The sequence below is a fragment of the Ascaphus truei genome, chromosome 10, assembly GCF_040206685.1.
Source record: "Ascaphus truei isolate aAscTru1 chromosome 10, aAscTru1.hap1, whole genome shotgun sequence".
NCBI lineage: Eukaryota > Metazoa > Chordata > Amphibia > Anura > Ascaphidae > Ascaphus > Ascaphus truei.
Genome location: NC_134492.1, coordinates 56,745,987 through 56,761,615, shown reverse-complemented (window position 1 = coordinate 56,761,615; position 15,629 = coordinate 56,745,987). Strand labels below are relative to the sequence as shown.

At 45.9% G+C, this 15,629-nt stretch overlaps 1 protein-coding gene across 1 annotated transcript in view; it reads left to right on the top strand.

Moving 5' to 3' along the window:
• Nucleotides 1-14,392, top strand: part of LOC142503339 (collagen alpha-1(XI) chain-like) — a 30,301-nt gene extending 15,909 nt beyond the window's left edge. The window contains exons 11-15 of the mRNA XM_075615493.1: nucleotides 3,152-3,401; nucleotides 5,098-5,210; nucleotides 7,802-7,870; nucleotides 9,068-9,301; nucleotides 12,332-14,392. Of these exons, the coding sequence (XP_075471608.1) occupies nucleotides 3,152-3,401; nucleotides 5,098-5,210; nucleotides 7,802-7,870; nucleotides 9,068-9,301; nucleotides 12,332-12,478 (813 nt within the window). The 3' untranslated portion in view covers nucleotides 12,479-14,392. The remainder of the gene's footprint in view (nucleotides 1-3,151; nucleotides 3,402-5,097; nucleotides 5,211-7,801; nucleotides 7,871-9,067; nucleotides 9,302-12,331) is intronic.
• The last annotated feature ends 1,237 nt before the right edge of the window (nucleotides 14,393-15,629 follow it).

Below are 15,629 nucleotides of genomic sequence, written 5' to 3'. Positions count from 1 at the left end.
TATGTTGTATATTTATGAGCGTGTGTATATTTATGCGTGTATGTGTATTTATGCGCTTCCGTCTGTATATTTATGCATGTGTATGTATATTTATGAGCGTGTGTATATTTATGCGTGTGTATGTGTATTTATGTGTGTGTATATTTGTGTGTGTATGTGTATTTAGGCTCATGTATGAATATTTGTATGTTGTATATTTATGCGTGTATGTGTATTTATGTGTGTACTGTATGTATATTGAATACGTGTGTGTGTGTGTGTGTGTGTGTGTGTGTGTGTGTGTGTGTGTGTGTGTGTGTGTGTGTGTGTGTGTGTGTGTGTGTGTGTGTGTGTGTGTGTGTGTGTGTGTGTGCATTGTATAAAAGGTTTATCTTCAAGTGGCGGACACACGAGTTTGGTCTGAGGGAATGATGGTAGATTCAAATGTTTATACATTATGGCATTTTACACTGGGTACTACACTGGGTATTACACTGGGTACTACACTGGGTACTACACTGGGTATTACACTGGGTACTACACTGGGCATTACACTGGGTATTACACTGGGTATTACACTGGGCATTACACTGGGCATTACACTGGGCATTACACTGGGTATTACACTGGGTATTACACTGGGCATTACACTGGGTATTACACTGGGCATTACACTGGGCATTACACTGGGCATTACACTGGGCATTACACTGGGCATTACACTGGGCATTACACTGGGCATTACACTGGGCATTACACTGGGCATTACACTGGGTACTACACTGGGCGTTACACTGGGTACTACACTGGGTACTACACTGGGCGTTACACTGGGTATTACACTGGGCATTACACTGGGCATTACACTGGGCATTACACTGGGCATTACACTGGGCATTACACTGGGTATTACACTGGGCATTACACTGGGCATTACACTGGGCGTTACACTGGGTATTACACTGGGCGTTACACTGGGTACTACACTGGGTACTACACTGGGCGTTACACTGGGTATTACACTGGGCGTTACACTGGGTACTACACTGGGTATTACACTGGGTATTACACTGGGTATTACACTGGGCATTACACTGGGTATTACACTGGGCATTACACTGGGTACTACACTGGGCGTTACACTGGGTACTACACTGGGTATTACACTGGGTACTACACTGGGTACTACACTGGGCATTACACTGGGTATTACACTGGGCATTACACTGGGTATTACACTGGGCGTTACACTGGGTATTACACTGGGCGTTACACTGGGCGTTACACTGGGCATTACACTGGGCATTACACTGGGTGTTACACTGGGCACTACACTGGGCGTTACACTGGGCGTTACACTGGGCGTTACACTGGGCGTTACACTGGGCGTTACACTGGGCGTTACACTGGGCGTTACACTGGGCGTTACACTGGGTGTTACACTGGGCGTTACACTGGGTATTACACTGGGCATTACACTGGGCATTACACTGGGCGTTACACTGGGCATTACCCTGGGCATTACACTGGGCGTTACACTGGGCATTACACTGGGTATTACACTGGGCATTACACTGGGTATTACACTGGGTATTACACTGGGCATTACACTGGGTATTACACTGGGTATTACACTGGGCATTACACTGGGCATTACACTGGGCATTACACTGGGCATTACACTGGGCATTACACTGGGCATTACACTGGGTATTACACTGGGTATTACACTGGGCATTACACTGGGTATTACACTGGGTGTTACACTGGGCGTTACACTGGGCGTTACACTGGGCATTACACTGGGCGTTACACTGGGCGTTACACTGGGCGTTACACTGGGCGTTACACTGGGTGTTACACTGGGCGTTACACTGGGCGTTACACTGGGCGTTACACTGGGTATTACACTGGGTGTTACACTGGGCGTTACACTGGGCGTTACACTGGGTATTACACTGGGCATTACACTGGGCATTACACTGGGCGTTACACTGGGCATTACCCTGGGCGTTACACTGGGCGTTACACTGGGCATTACACTGGGTATTACACTGGGCATTACACTGGGTATTACACTGGGTATTACACTGGGCATTACACTGGGTATTACACTGGGTATTACACTGGGTATTACACTGGTGTAGCGATATCGCTTTGTTCTCAGGTTGGCTGACAGTAGGATGTTCAGAGCCCATTGTCTTTCTCTGAATCTTACTGGTGAAAGCTCAGAACCTCCAGCTAATTGGTACAGACAGGGGATTGATGAGCTGCGCATACTACCTGTTATAGGTGTTACCGGCACGTTATGCGTAAACCGGATCTATACATTCACAACACGTATAACTATGTTTATCTCATGGAGTTCATCAGCACTCCCAACTAATGAGGACTTACCACTAAGTGAGTTAGTGTCACTCCAGATGAATGAGACAGCCTTCCATTAAATGATACACCCTCAATGAGCGAGAGTGTCTGCCAGTGAGTGAGACGCCCTGCATGAGGGAGAGTGTCTGCCAGTGAGTGAGACGCCCTGCATGAGGGAGAGTGTCTGCCAGTGAGTGAGACGCCCTGCATGAGGGAGAGTGTCTGCCAGTGAGTGAGACGCCCTGCATGAGGGAGAGTGTCTGCCAGTGAGTGAGACGCCCTGCATGAGGGAGAGTGTCTGCCAGTGAGTGAGACGCCCTGCATGAGGGAGAGTGTCTGCCAGTGAGTGAGACGCCCTGCATGAGGGAGAGTGTCTGCCAGTGAGTGAGACGCCCTGCATGAGGGAGAGTGTCTGCCAGTGAGTGAGACGCCCTGCATGAGGGAGAGTGTCTGCCAGTGAGTGAGACGCCCTGCATGAGGGAGAGTGTCTGCCAGTGAGTGAGACGCCCTGCATGAGGGAGAGTGTCTGCCAGTGAGTGAGACGCCCTGCATGAGGGAGAGTGTCTGCCAGTGAGTGAGACGCCCTGCATGAGGGAGAGTGTCTGCCAGTGAGTGAGACGCCCTGCATGAGGGAGAGTGTCTGCCAGTGAGTGAGACGCCCTGCATGAGGGAGAGTGTCTGCCAGTGAGTGAGACGCCCTGCATGACTGGTATTGTCCTCTCATTGATTGTCGCTTTAATCCTTTTTGTGAATATCCTCCCACACCTTAAAATTTGTATACAAAAATCTGTCTGCGTCATAACAGGGTCCACCTGGCGAAGTCATCCAGCCACTGCCCATCCAGTCACCCAAGAAGACCCGGAGGTCCTCAGACGGCATGATGGCGGACGCAGGAGACAACATCTTGGAGTACACCGACGGGATGGAGGAGATCTTCGGCTCCCTCAACTCCCTGAAGCAGGACATTGAGCGCATGAAATATCCCATGGGTACCCAGAATAACCCGGCCAGGACCTGCAAAGACCTTCAGCTCTGCCACCCGGAACTCCCGGACGGTAAGCGGAACGCGGCAATTTGCAGGTGTTGGACATTCACCAACTGTGAAGATTTTACTTAAGGGGGAAACATTCGCCAGCCTCCCAAACTGGTTATCACAGCGATTCTGCGTTAACCGCCAGTGCCACAAAACACGGGATGTGGGTGAGATAACCTGTATCGGAGGTTAGTGACCAGGGCCGGATTGATGGCAGTGCCAACGATGCCACTGCACAGAGCCCGTGGTTACATGGGCCCTGCGCTCTTCCCCACAACATTTAAACTAATTTCCTGGGGAGAGCGCAGGGCGCCCGTGTCTCTTACCTTCTCTTCCGGAGCCGTCATCTTCTCCTGCAATCATGTGATCACGCGTCGCCATGACAACACGACGTCACATGGCAACATGTCGCGGTGACATCACATGACACCGCGTTGCCATGACAGTGCGGCATAGCAGGAGTAGATGCCGCTCTGGAGAAGGTAAGAGGCACTTACAGAGGCCCCCGTGATTTCCCCCGGCAACACCCCACTGCAGCGAGCCCCACAAAACTGCCAGCCGGCCCTGGTGAGAGCCCACGTTACTATGTCATGGTGTCTGGCACTCCGCGATTTGCACTGTGCCGGAGAGGTGGTGGCACTCCGGTACCGTGGCCCTGCCGGCACTCAAAGGGTTAAGAGAAAATGCCGGGGAAACTCTAATGGCGAATTCCACGTCTATTCGCCTAACTTAATTCAAACGGCTCATTTGGTAAGTTGACAGAAACAGGCAACATTGCTCAAATTCGCCCAGCTCTTCCAATGTAAATTCACTGGTGGTGAAAAGGTTACGTCCACAATAAACTCAATGAATTCCACCTCACCGCCTCCACGCGCTGCCGCAGAGAAAGCAGAGATCATTTTCTTCCCTGACTGATAACACGTCGATTTAAGCGAATACAATTCCATCCCCAATGCATAGCCTGTTTATATTCATTATTCCCCTCGGATCCACAGCTCTGCTCTGCCCGAGGAAAGAGGGAGGGGAGGAAAATGCTCAGATAACATTTCAAAATCGGTATTTATTCTGAAATTGAATAACTAGCTGGATACCCTAACCCTGTGAGTGCCAGAGAGCCTGCTCTACAACACTGCGGAGCGGTGTATGGACTGGAGACTCGGTCCTTCTCACAGTAATACCTGCTTCACATAAATGTACACTCACAAAGATATTGCAGCCGCAAAGTAAGTTGTACCGGAGCCATAGATATTCCAGGAGACAAACTAACCTTGACAGTCCCATTAGGATGTACCTGGAACGCAGGAGGTCCCTTATGTTCTAGGTATGTCATGCGCACATGCTCGTTTTCTAGAGGGTGATCGGACTCCAACGGAGCGGCCAGCCCGATCCAAATGGAAATGGAGTCCTCTCTGCTGCCGATTCCGGCACCCGGGCGCCAGTCCCGGTCCTGTGATTGCATGTCACAGAAGTGGCGGAGGTCTGCAGCCTGACCTCAGGCACGCTGAAAATGAAGGGAGCAGCGCAAGATCTTCCATCTGTAGCCAATCTCACAATGGATTTCTTTGACTATAATATTGCCGTATAATTATGCAATATCTCTGTGTGCTAGCTGACACTGGGTTTAACAACTTCAAAAACATTAACACTGAATGGCTTCTTCCACTTCAGGATGTTTAATAACTTCCTGTTTCTCTGATGGTTTGTTTTTTTTTGTCCAGGTGAATATTGGATCGATCCCAACCAGGGCTGCTCTGGAGACTCGTTCAAAGTGTACTGCAACTTCACCGCAGGAGGGGAGACCTGCATATCTGCTGACAAGAAATCCGAAGGAGTGAGTACGACTCAGCTGACTGGCCTTGTGTTTACCCTGTGTGTGCTCCATGGCGTGGCTACCACGCCATGAGGTCTGGCACTCCAAGGGCCACAGAGTGAGAGCAGCTCTCAGACAGGCAAGGTGATTGGACAGGAGGCAGCAGCAAGGCACTGACTCCTCCCCCACCCTGCCTGCAGCCAGGCCCTGACTCCTCCCCCGGCCTGCAGCCAGGCACTGACTCCTCCCCTTATCAAAGCCAGGCACTGACTCCTCCCCCACCCTGCCTGCAGCCAGGCACTGACTCCTCCCTCCTCCCTGCCTGCAGCTTGGCACTGACTCCTCCCCCTCCCTGCCTGCAGCCAGGCACTGACTCCTCCCCCCTCCCTGCAGCTAGGCAGTGACTCCTCCCCCACCCTCCTGCAGCCAGGCACTGACTCCTCCCCCTCCCTGCCTGCAGCCAGGCACTGACTCCTCCCCCTCCCTGCCTGCAGAGAGCTCCGCACAGGAGAGTGAGGAGAAAGGGGTCTGTCTGTCTGTCTGTCTGCAGTGTGTTTTTGGGGTCTTGAAGTGGGCAGCAGTGTTTTGTTGGTGTGTGTGTCTGCGGTGTGTCTTCTGTTGGTGAATGTTTAGTGGGTGTAGAGGAGGGCCGCAGATTGTGTTTTGTTGGTGTGTGTGGGTTTACAGGGGGCTGCAGTGTGTGTTTGTGGTTGTGGGGTCTGCTGTGTGTGTTGTGTGTGTTTTGTGGGTGTAGAGGGGGAGCTGCAGCATGTTTGTGTATATAGAGGGGGTTGCAGAGTGCGTGTGTTTGTGTGTATAGAGGGGGTGGGGGGACTGCAGAGTGTGTATATAGAGGGGGGTTGCAGTGTGTATTTCTGTGTATAGAGGGGGAACTGCAGTGTGTATATATAGAAGGGGGGTAGCAGAGTGTGTGTATTTGTGTGTATAGAGGTGGGACAGCAGAGTGTGTGTATATAGAAGGGTTGTTGCAGAGTGTGTGTATAGAGGTGGGACAGCAGAGTGTGTGTATATAGAAGGGTTGTTGCAGAGTGTGTGTATAGAGGTGGGACAGCAGAGTGTGTGTATATAGAAGGGTTGTTGCAGAGTGTGTGTATAGAGGTGGGACAGCAGAGTGTGTGTATATAGAAGGGTTGTTGCAGAGTGTGTGTATAGAGGTGGGACAGCAGAGTGTGTGTATATAGAAGGGTTGTTGCAGAGTGTGTGTATAGAGGTGGGACAGCAGAGTGTGTGTATATAGAAGGGTTGTTGCAGAGTGTGTGTATAGAGGTGGGATAGCAGAGTGTGTGTATATAGAAGGGTTGTTGCAGAGTGTGTGTATAGAGGTGGGACAGCAGAGTGTGTGTATATAGAAGGGTTGTTGCAGAGTGTGTGTATAGAGGTGGGACAGCAGAGTGTGTGTATATAGAAGGGTTGTTGCAGAGTGTGTGTATAGAGGTGGGACAGCAGAGTGTGTGTATATAGAGGGGGCTGTGTGTATGTACAATTTCATTTTAATAAACATGTGCAGTAAAAGCAAAAGGATGTAGACGATCATGCTGCTAAAAATCAATATGACTACAAAAGTGTAATAGTAATAATCCCCTCAGAACAGGGCATTACTGGCCAATAATGCCCTGGCTGGGTTACCTCGGATTCGCTTCGGGCCTTCATCTCTTCCAGTAATGTTCTTTGGAGCGGGGTGGGGGGGGGGGGGAGAGAAATCCCTATTGGTGCAATGAAAAACCTCCTACCGGAAGGATATCCTTCTGACACTATTGGACTGTTCAGAACCCTTAAAATAGATGGACCTGTCTTGGGAGAAGGAGCTGCTCAGTGAGTAAAGACTCTGACAACATTCACACTGTGTGAATCAGCGGTGTCTGGTTCAATTCCCGGTATCCTCTCCTTGTGACCTTGGGCAAGTCACTTTATCTCCCTGTGCACCAAAAACATAGATTGTAAAGTCATCTAGGCAGGAACTGTGTCTGTAAAATACTGTAATTGTGACCCATTTTGAGTCCCAATTGGGAGAAAAGTGCTATATGAAAGAAAGCTGTTATAATTATTAGAGGGGGTGTATGACGGTCATCGATCTCATCTGTTGATCGATGTCAACCTTGGACTGAAGCCTAAAAATGAAGGGGAGGGAAGGAGTTAAATTGGAGGGAAACCAGTGATCCCTAACCCCGTAGGGCCAATTGAGAGTAAGGGTGCACTGGCCTGGGCACTTCCACATGTGTAATTCAATCACATAGCGGGTAAGAGTGTACTCACAGTACCAAATGTTTCTCCAGGTGTGCTTCTGCCATATCGATTGGCATGGAAGAAAACAAAATGGCGGAGCACTGCAGTGAAAAATTGTACGGGCTGGAGGCAAACAATATGATAAAGTTGTATTTAAGATGCACAAAGCTGACACATACAGGTTAAAAAGTCTTCCAATAACCCCATGAAGATGTATATTGGATGTATAAAAGGATTAGGAATGAAGGGGCGGACCAGTAGTGTGTGTCGGTGGCTGACCATATTGGAGGATTCTGATTGGTTAAGGCCACGTCCCTAATGTATTCCAGCAGGTAAAATAAACTCTGTTTCACTCTCATCACAAACAGGTCCGAATTTCATCCTGGCCCAAAGAAAGTCCGGGCTCGTGGTTCAGCGAATTTAAGAGAGGGAAGCTGGTACGTGTGGGAAGATCACGGATAATATTCTCTGTATGATTGTGTCGTCTCTGTATAGCACAGGGTCGCTGCTACTAATCGCCCCATCCTTTTTACTCCTCGCCCTTCCAACAGTTTTATGGGAAGGGAGTAACAAAGGGGTGGTGGATTCTTGGAATAGACTCCCAGCAGAGGTGTAAAATGATACAGAGTATCTCAATATACTTCCACCCCTGATAGTAAACATGCTGCACTGTACAATGATGCTGAGTATCTCTGCACTTCCAGTCCCTTATTATAAACGTGCTGTGCTGTATAATGATTTAGAGTATCTCTCTATACCCCATGATAATGAACAAGCTGCATTGTACAAATGTGATGAGTATCTATACACCGATAATGAAAACGCTGCGCTGTACAATGATGCTGAGTACCACTATACACTGATGATGAATACACTCGCTGTATAATTCTGCTGAGTATATATACACTGATAATGAACACACCAGACTGCATAATGGTGCGGAGTATCTCTATACATTGATAATTAACACGCTGCACTGTATAATGATATTGAGTATCTATACACAGATAATGAACACACTGCACAGTATAATGATACTGAGAATCTATACACTGATGATAAACACGCTGTGCTGTATAATGATGCAGAGTATCTATACGCTGATAATGAACACGCTGCGCTGTATAATGATACTGAGAATCTATACACTGATGATAAACACGCTGTGCTGTATAATGATGCAGAGTATCTATACACTGATAATGAACACGCTGCGCTGTATAATGATACTGAGAATCTATACACTGATGATAAACACGCTGTGCTGTATAATGATGCAGAGTATCTATACACTGATAATGAACACGCTGCGCTGTATAATGATGCAGAGTATCTATACACTGATAATGAACACGCTGCGCTGTATAATGATCCTGAGCATCTCTGTACACATCAAGCCCCTGATAACGAACATGCTGCGCTGTATAGTGGTGATGAGTATCTATACAATAATAACGATCACACTGCGCTGTATAATAACGATGAGCAACTCTATACACTTCCATCTCTCGATCATGCACATGCTGCGCTGTATAACGGTGTTGAGTATCTCAAGGCACTTCCAGCAGGGGAATGAGCGCACATTTTGTGGGGTTCTCCTAACACGTCTCTCCCCCCCCCCCCCCCCCCCCAAGCTCTCCTACGTGGACATCGAAGGTAACGCCATTAACCAAGTTCAGATGACATTCCTGAAGCTGCTCAGCGCCTCCGCCCGGCAAAACTTCACCTACAGCTGCCACCAATCAGTGGCCTGGCACGATGCCGTCACCGACAGCTACGACAAGGCCCTGCGGTTCCTGGGCGCCAACGACGAGGAAATATCCTACGACAACAACCCTTTCATCAAAGCTCTGCACGACGGCTGCGCGGTGAGTGTCCCTCCGCCGGGAGCCCTCCGGGGCCACAGGAGCGGTTACAGGGAGCAGGTATAGGGGGTAATAGGAGGAGTTATAGGGAGGGGGTATAGGGGGTAATAGGAGGAGTTATAGGGAGGGGTTATATGGTGTAATAGGAGGAGTTATAGGGAGCGGTTATATGGGGCAATAGGAGGAGTTATAGGGAGGGGGTATATGGGTAATAGGAGGAGTTATAGGGAGCGGGTATATGGGGTAATAGGAGTTATAGGGAGGGGTTATATGGGTAATAGGAGAAGTTATAGGGAGGGGTTATATACAGGAAAATAAATAGTTAAGGCTTTCTTTGACTGATCTTCTCACTGCGTATTTGAAAGGGGCCTTAGTTCATCATTAAAACTGATGGATAAACGGCAACGAGTGATTTCCAAACCCGCACGCACACATCCTGGCTGCGAACGCGCTGAAATAATTGTTTCACCTCTGCCGCTGATAGACTTGTGTATTAACTTGCTCGGAAAGGTGTAATAAATATTACAGCAAAACATGAAGCAATTAGATATCTTTCCAATGACGATGTCAGCCCCTTGACTTATGAAAGCGTTTTCCAAATGCCGAATGCTTTTACCAATCAATACCGGCTCTGAATCAACAACAGGGCTGTTAATATCCATTGTGAAGGTACGTTCTTGTACGAGCAAGATATTGTATTGACATATTGTGAGGAATGATCTGAAGGATAGGAAAAAAAACCACGCCTGAGGCGAGGGGATATGATGGAGGCTTAAGCTACATATGTAAAAGTAGAATATTCTTCAACAAGCTCTCGCCAACCCATGAGTTATAAAGAGGAAGAGAACCAGGAAGGGCTTTGTTACAGATACCGGTGGAGTGACCTATTTGGAGGAGTCGAGGTTGGCCAACGGTGTCTAGAGAGTGGTCCAGCAAAAGTAGAAGGGAGTGGGAGCCGTTGAGATTTGGCGAGCGCCCGTTTCTGTGGAATGAGCGTTAAGGAAATTGAGTCATCACGAATGGTCGAGACATTGAAGAAGCTTGGGTGCAGAAAGCAGGAGAGAGACCGGGGAGATAGTTAAAAGGGCGGAGGGGGGGAAGAAGATCAAGCGTGGTGATTTGATGGGTGGTCGTGACTATTGCATGTTTGAAAGGAGCAGTGTCTAGTATAGGGAGCAGAGTGGGAGTAGGGGGTCAGGTGAGGTGATAGAATGGAGTCAGGGCTCTAAGGTACGTAGTCGATGGAGAGTATAGCAGCCGAGACCAATCCAATTCTGTGACTGGTGAGGGTAGAAAGAGGGGTGTTAGGAAGGACTATTAACCCCCTACCCTAAACAGTAATAAAACTTACATTAGAAGCGGCCGTAGGCAGGAATTCCAGCGGCGTATCGTCTGCGACGGTGGGTCAGTATGCGACCAAACGCCCAGCGGCCGTTTGGAAGTGGCAAAACGGCCGCAACCAAATGTCCCATTCCGCGAGTGCAGGTGTGTGTAGAGGTGGTAATTCAAGATTGCAGGTTGGAGCGGTTTGTGCGTCTGAGAAGAAGAGAGTCATGCTTGTTAAGGGAGGAGGAAAGGATACAATGAAATGTATCAGAGATTAGAGAATAGGGTGGGTTCACGGTCAGAGAGGTCAAAGGAATGTAGGTTACGTGTGTAGCCAGGGGGAGGTCCGAGAAATAATGGGGAGGAAATGATGATCCGATAGTGGAAAAGAGGAGACGCTGAAGTCACAAAGTGAGTCGTTTCTATTAAATACAAAGTCCAAGAAGTGGCCGTCCTTGTGTGTACTGGAAACCAATTCACTGGCTAAGGCCCAGGAAACAGTGGCCTTATCGATGTATCCGTTGACTTTTCCCAGGAGAAGGGAGAAGCTGTCTGAAGCCTGTGTTTCCTCCTTTCTTCAAAGTCCGGTGGAACAATTGAAGGAAAGCATGTAGTTAGGTGGTTCATAGATGACGACCAACTACTGAGCGAGGGAAAAGTCAGACAGTGCTTCAAAAGGAGACTGGGAGAGGAGGAATAGGGAGCTGTTGCTACCTGCAGTGAGATGACAGGAGGAACCCTACACTCCCAGACCTGCCAACAAGGTGGAGGTGTGGGGGTGACGGCACCCGTACAAAATGACAGCCTGCAGTAGTAAAAGGATATATAGAAATAGTCAATATATATCATCAGTGAATGGCCTAACTGTAATATACACCTTACTAGTAAGATAGATGGTATACTAATGTGGAGTATTACTCATTTCATGGAATACCGCTTTCCAAACATCACAGATCTAGGGATGAGAAAAACGGGGGGTGTGAAACCAGAACCGTACTCCTCAAATACAAAGCCTGTAAGATTTTTAGAACCAAAACACACAAATGATTTAGGAACAGAACCATATTTTACTGTTTCACGCTTGAATGTGCTATTTCTCTGCTTATTTATTTACAAAACTAGAACATTTTCCCATCCTTAGTCTTTTCTGCACGTATACAGAGCTTTCTAAACCACACAGGTCTCTTCTTTATGTGAACAGAGCATTCTAAAACTCACGGGTCTCTCCTTCACATGTACAGAGCTTTCCCAAACCTCACAGATCTCTTCTTCACATGCACAGTGCTTTCCAAACCTCACAGATCTCTTTTTCACATGCACCGTGCTTTCCAAACCTCACAGGTCTCTTCTTCACATGTACAGAGCTTTCCAAACCTCACAGGTCTCTTCTTCACATGCACAGAGCTTTCCAAACCTCACAGGTCTCTTCTTCACATGCACAGAGCTTTCCAAACCTCACAGGTCTCTTCTTCACATGCACAGAGCTTTCCAAACCACACAGATCTCTTCTTCACATGCACAGAGCTTTCCAAACCTCACAGGTCTCTTCTTCACATGCACCGAGCTTTCCAAACCTCACAGATCTCTTCTTCACATGCACAGAGCTTTCTAAAACTCACAGGTCTCTTCTTGACGTCCCACAACCAACAGCAGCTTTGTGCCACCATATAAGATCTTGAATTCATTTATCTGATTTCTCTCTTCCAGTCAAGAAAAGGCTACTCACGGACAGTCATTGAAATCAACACCCTCAAGATAGATCAGCTCCCGATCGCCGACGTGATGATCAGTGACTTTGGAGACCAGAACCAGAAGTTCGGATTTGAAGTCGGCCCGGCCTGCTTCTTGGGTTAAGACATTAACGGCTTTAAAGAAAACAAAAAAAAGTGTATTAAATAAATAAATCATTTTTTTTTTTTTTTTTTTTTTAAGGCGTCACGCTTGAATACGACCAAAGGCGCGTCTCGCCACGTGCAAGTTTTGAAAGCAGATGGAAAGATAAATAAAGTGGAAAAATCTTGCTGTGTATGAATTGCCTAGAAATTACTTGTCCACCTCCTTTTTTTTTTTGTAGCAGAGTCGCATGACTTTCGCAAAAGGCATGGGCCAAAAATATGAAGGACTTAGACGCGCGATTACCGGGAAGCTCTTTTTGGTGCTGGAAGAGATGTCAGGCTGCGTCCATCATAGGTGCTATTAACCCCTCCGCCGAACGACGAGTCGGTTAACAATATGCGAAGTTCTAAGTGGTCTATTCTACGGCTTGCATAACCATTTCCAAAACTTGCATGTGCCTCTGATTATGGGGCCTTACGGGAAGAAAAAAAAAAGAGAACCCCAAACCTTACAAGGTGACCCCATTGTTGTTGAATGGATACAGCGTAATGTATTATGAAAAATAACATTTGTAATTTCCCGCGGATCTCCAACCCTTCTCTCTGACTCCTAATAAAATCCCTTTGTATATATTGATGTGGAAGACCTCTCTTATTTGCAGTTTGTAACAACAAAATAAATATATATTTACAGTCTAATATATATATATATATATATATATATATATATATATATATATATATATATATATATATATAGCGCCTCAGGTGGCCAAACTGGAAGGCAAAGGGTAGGGACATTTCTTTTTTTTCAACTGCCGATTTTATCTGTGTTCTATTTTTGCAACAGGAACCCATGTTTGGTGCAATATTTTATGGTGCTAATACCTCATTCCAGAATGTCATCAAATGCATGTATATACCTAAAATAACTTTTTTAATTATTATTATTTGTGGTCGGGGGGAAATATGTATTAAGAAGAAATATTTCTGTATAAGATGTTTGTCGATTCTATGTGAAGTCCGTGACCAAAAAAAAAAAACGTGAATTTGTTCTTGAATTATTCTGTATCATGGAGGGTTGTGCATCTTCCCTCACTTCATATTAAAACTGGACTCCAAACAGTTATTGATGTATTTGTTCGGTGTTTTGCGCAGTACTTTTTGACTCGTTCAGAGAAGTACGTCTTGAAGTGTTGACATTTTCATGAACCCTTTTCAATGGTGGTTGCTCCTCTCCTGTCCTCGGGGGCCACCGACCAGTTTTAAGGATAGCCCTGCGTCAGCACAGGTGACTCAAATCAGTGGCTCAATGACTGCACCACCTGTGCTGAAGCAGGGATATCCTTACAACCTGATCTGGTGGTGGCCCCTGAGGACTGGACTTGGCCTCCCCTGATATATAATATAATATATATATATATCCCTGCAGAAAAACATCAATATGTCTAGGTCGTGTGATTGTACCTGGTTGCTTAGCAAAATGGCGGGGCTGCTAAATACACAGGTAAACGTGTCACCCATATAATTTTTAACTAGCCCCCTAAACCCGGTTCATCGGTCTTTCCACCCAATTTCCACTGAAAGTAAAGATAATGATTTTCACGTCCAGAAAATAAAAAATAAAAACAAATTCCTTTTGTAATTATTTTTTCATAATATATGTAAGATTTGAAATTGTGTGTTACTCTTTCTTTAAATAAACTGTTAAATTAACTGGTTTCGGATCCCACCAGCTCATTTCCACCCCGGTATTTTTCCTCTGGCCCTCATTTAATGACCAGACGGAAACCATTTTTTTTTTTTTACTTTTTCTTCGCTGTTGAAAATGGTTTCTTTTTTCCTTTTCTTTCATTTGAATGAAAGTTTGTAATTGTCAGCGCGAAGAAGATATGAGAATGTTATCAATAAATTCCAGTCTTGTTCACTTTCAGCGCGCTTCTCATTTCTTCACAAGTTTATTACCTAAAGTGTAGGCCCAAACCCTGCTCCAGACATCGCCATGACAACCTCCAATGGCGGAGCTGTAAACAGGAGGCAGCCATTTTGAGGAAGGGTATGTGGCATAATTTTAGAGCCTCTGGATTAGAGGTAATACTCCAATACAGAAGTTTCTCTTTCTGCAAAAGAGAACAATTTAGAGGAATATAAGGATGTTGTTATTAACCCCTATAAATATGATACTATAATGGGATTATCTGTACCCAAAACACATACACCCTATAACCATCACATACCAATAAAGGGATTATCTGTACCCAATATACATATACCCTATAATCATCACATACCTATAAAGGGATTATCTGTACCCAATACACATATACCCTATAATCATCACATACCTATAAAGGGATTATCTGTACCCAATATACATATACACTATAAACATCACATACCAATAAAGGGATTATCTGTACCCAATATACATATACCCTATGATCATCACATACCAATAAAGGGATTATCTGTACCCAATATACATATACCTTATAATCATTACATACCTATAAAGGGATTATCTGTACCCAATATACATACACCCTATAAACAGCACATACCAATAAAGGGATTATCTGTATCCAAGATACATATACCCTATAATCATCACATACCAATAAAGGGATCATGTGTACCCAAGATACAAATACCCTATAATCATCACATACCTATAAAGGGATTATCTGTACCCAATATACATATACCCTATACATACCTGTGATCGCACACATCCTTTTGGACCATTTGAAGCCCTTTTAGTTACAATCCCCCTCCCGAGTGCATGTCTCGTGTATGCACTGATCACAGTGAGAAACCCATTAGTCCCAAAGCGGCCCCCACACTACTATACTCAGTGAAGCAAAGCGACACATCTAGCATTGCATTAACTGCTTTAGGATTTGATAGTGGAGGTATAGTTATACACAGCTGAAGCACCAACCATATATATAAATTTACATCGTTAATATGGCTGGATTAAGACATATATACTGTACACATCGAGTTCAACCTTTATTAAATTCCAATTGGGTGAGACACGCATGCTACAGTATATTTGTACTTGTTAATGAAAACTACACACTACATATACATACACTATATATATATATATATAAATAAATAAATAAACAAAAAGAAATGCCTGCTACAAACTACATTATAATAAATAG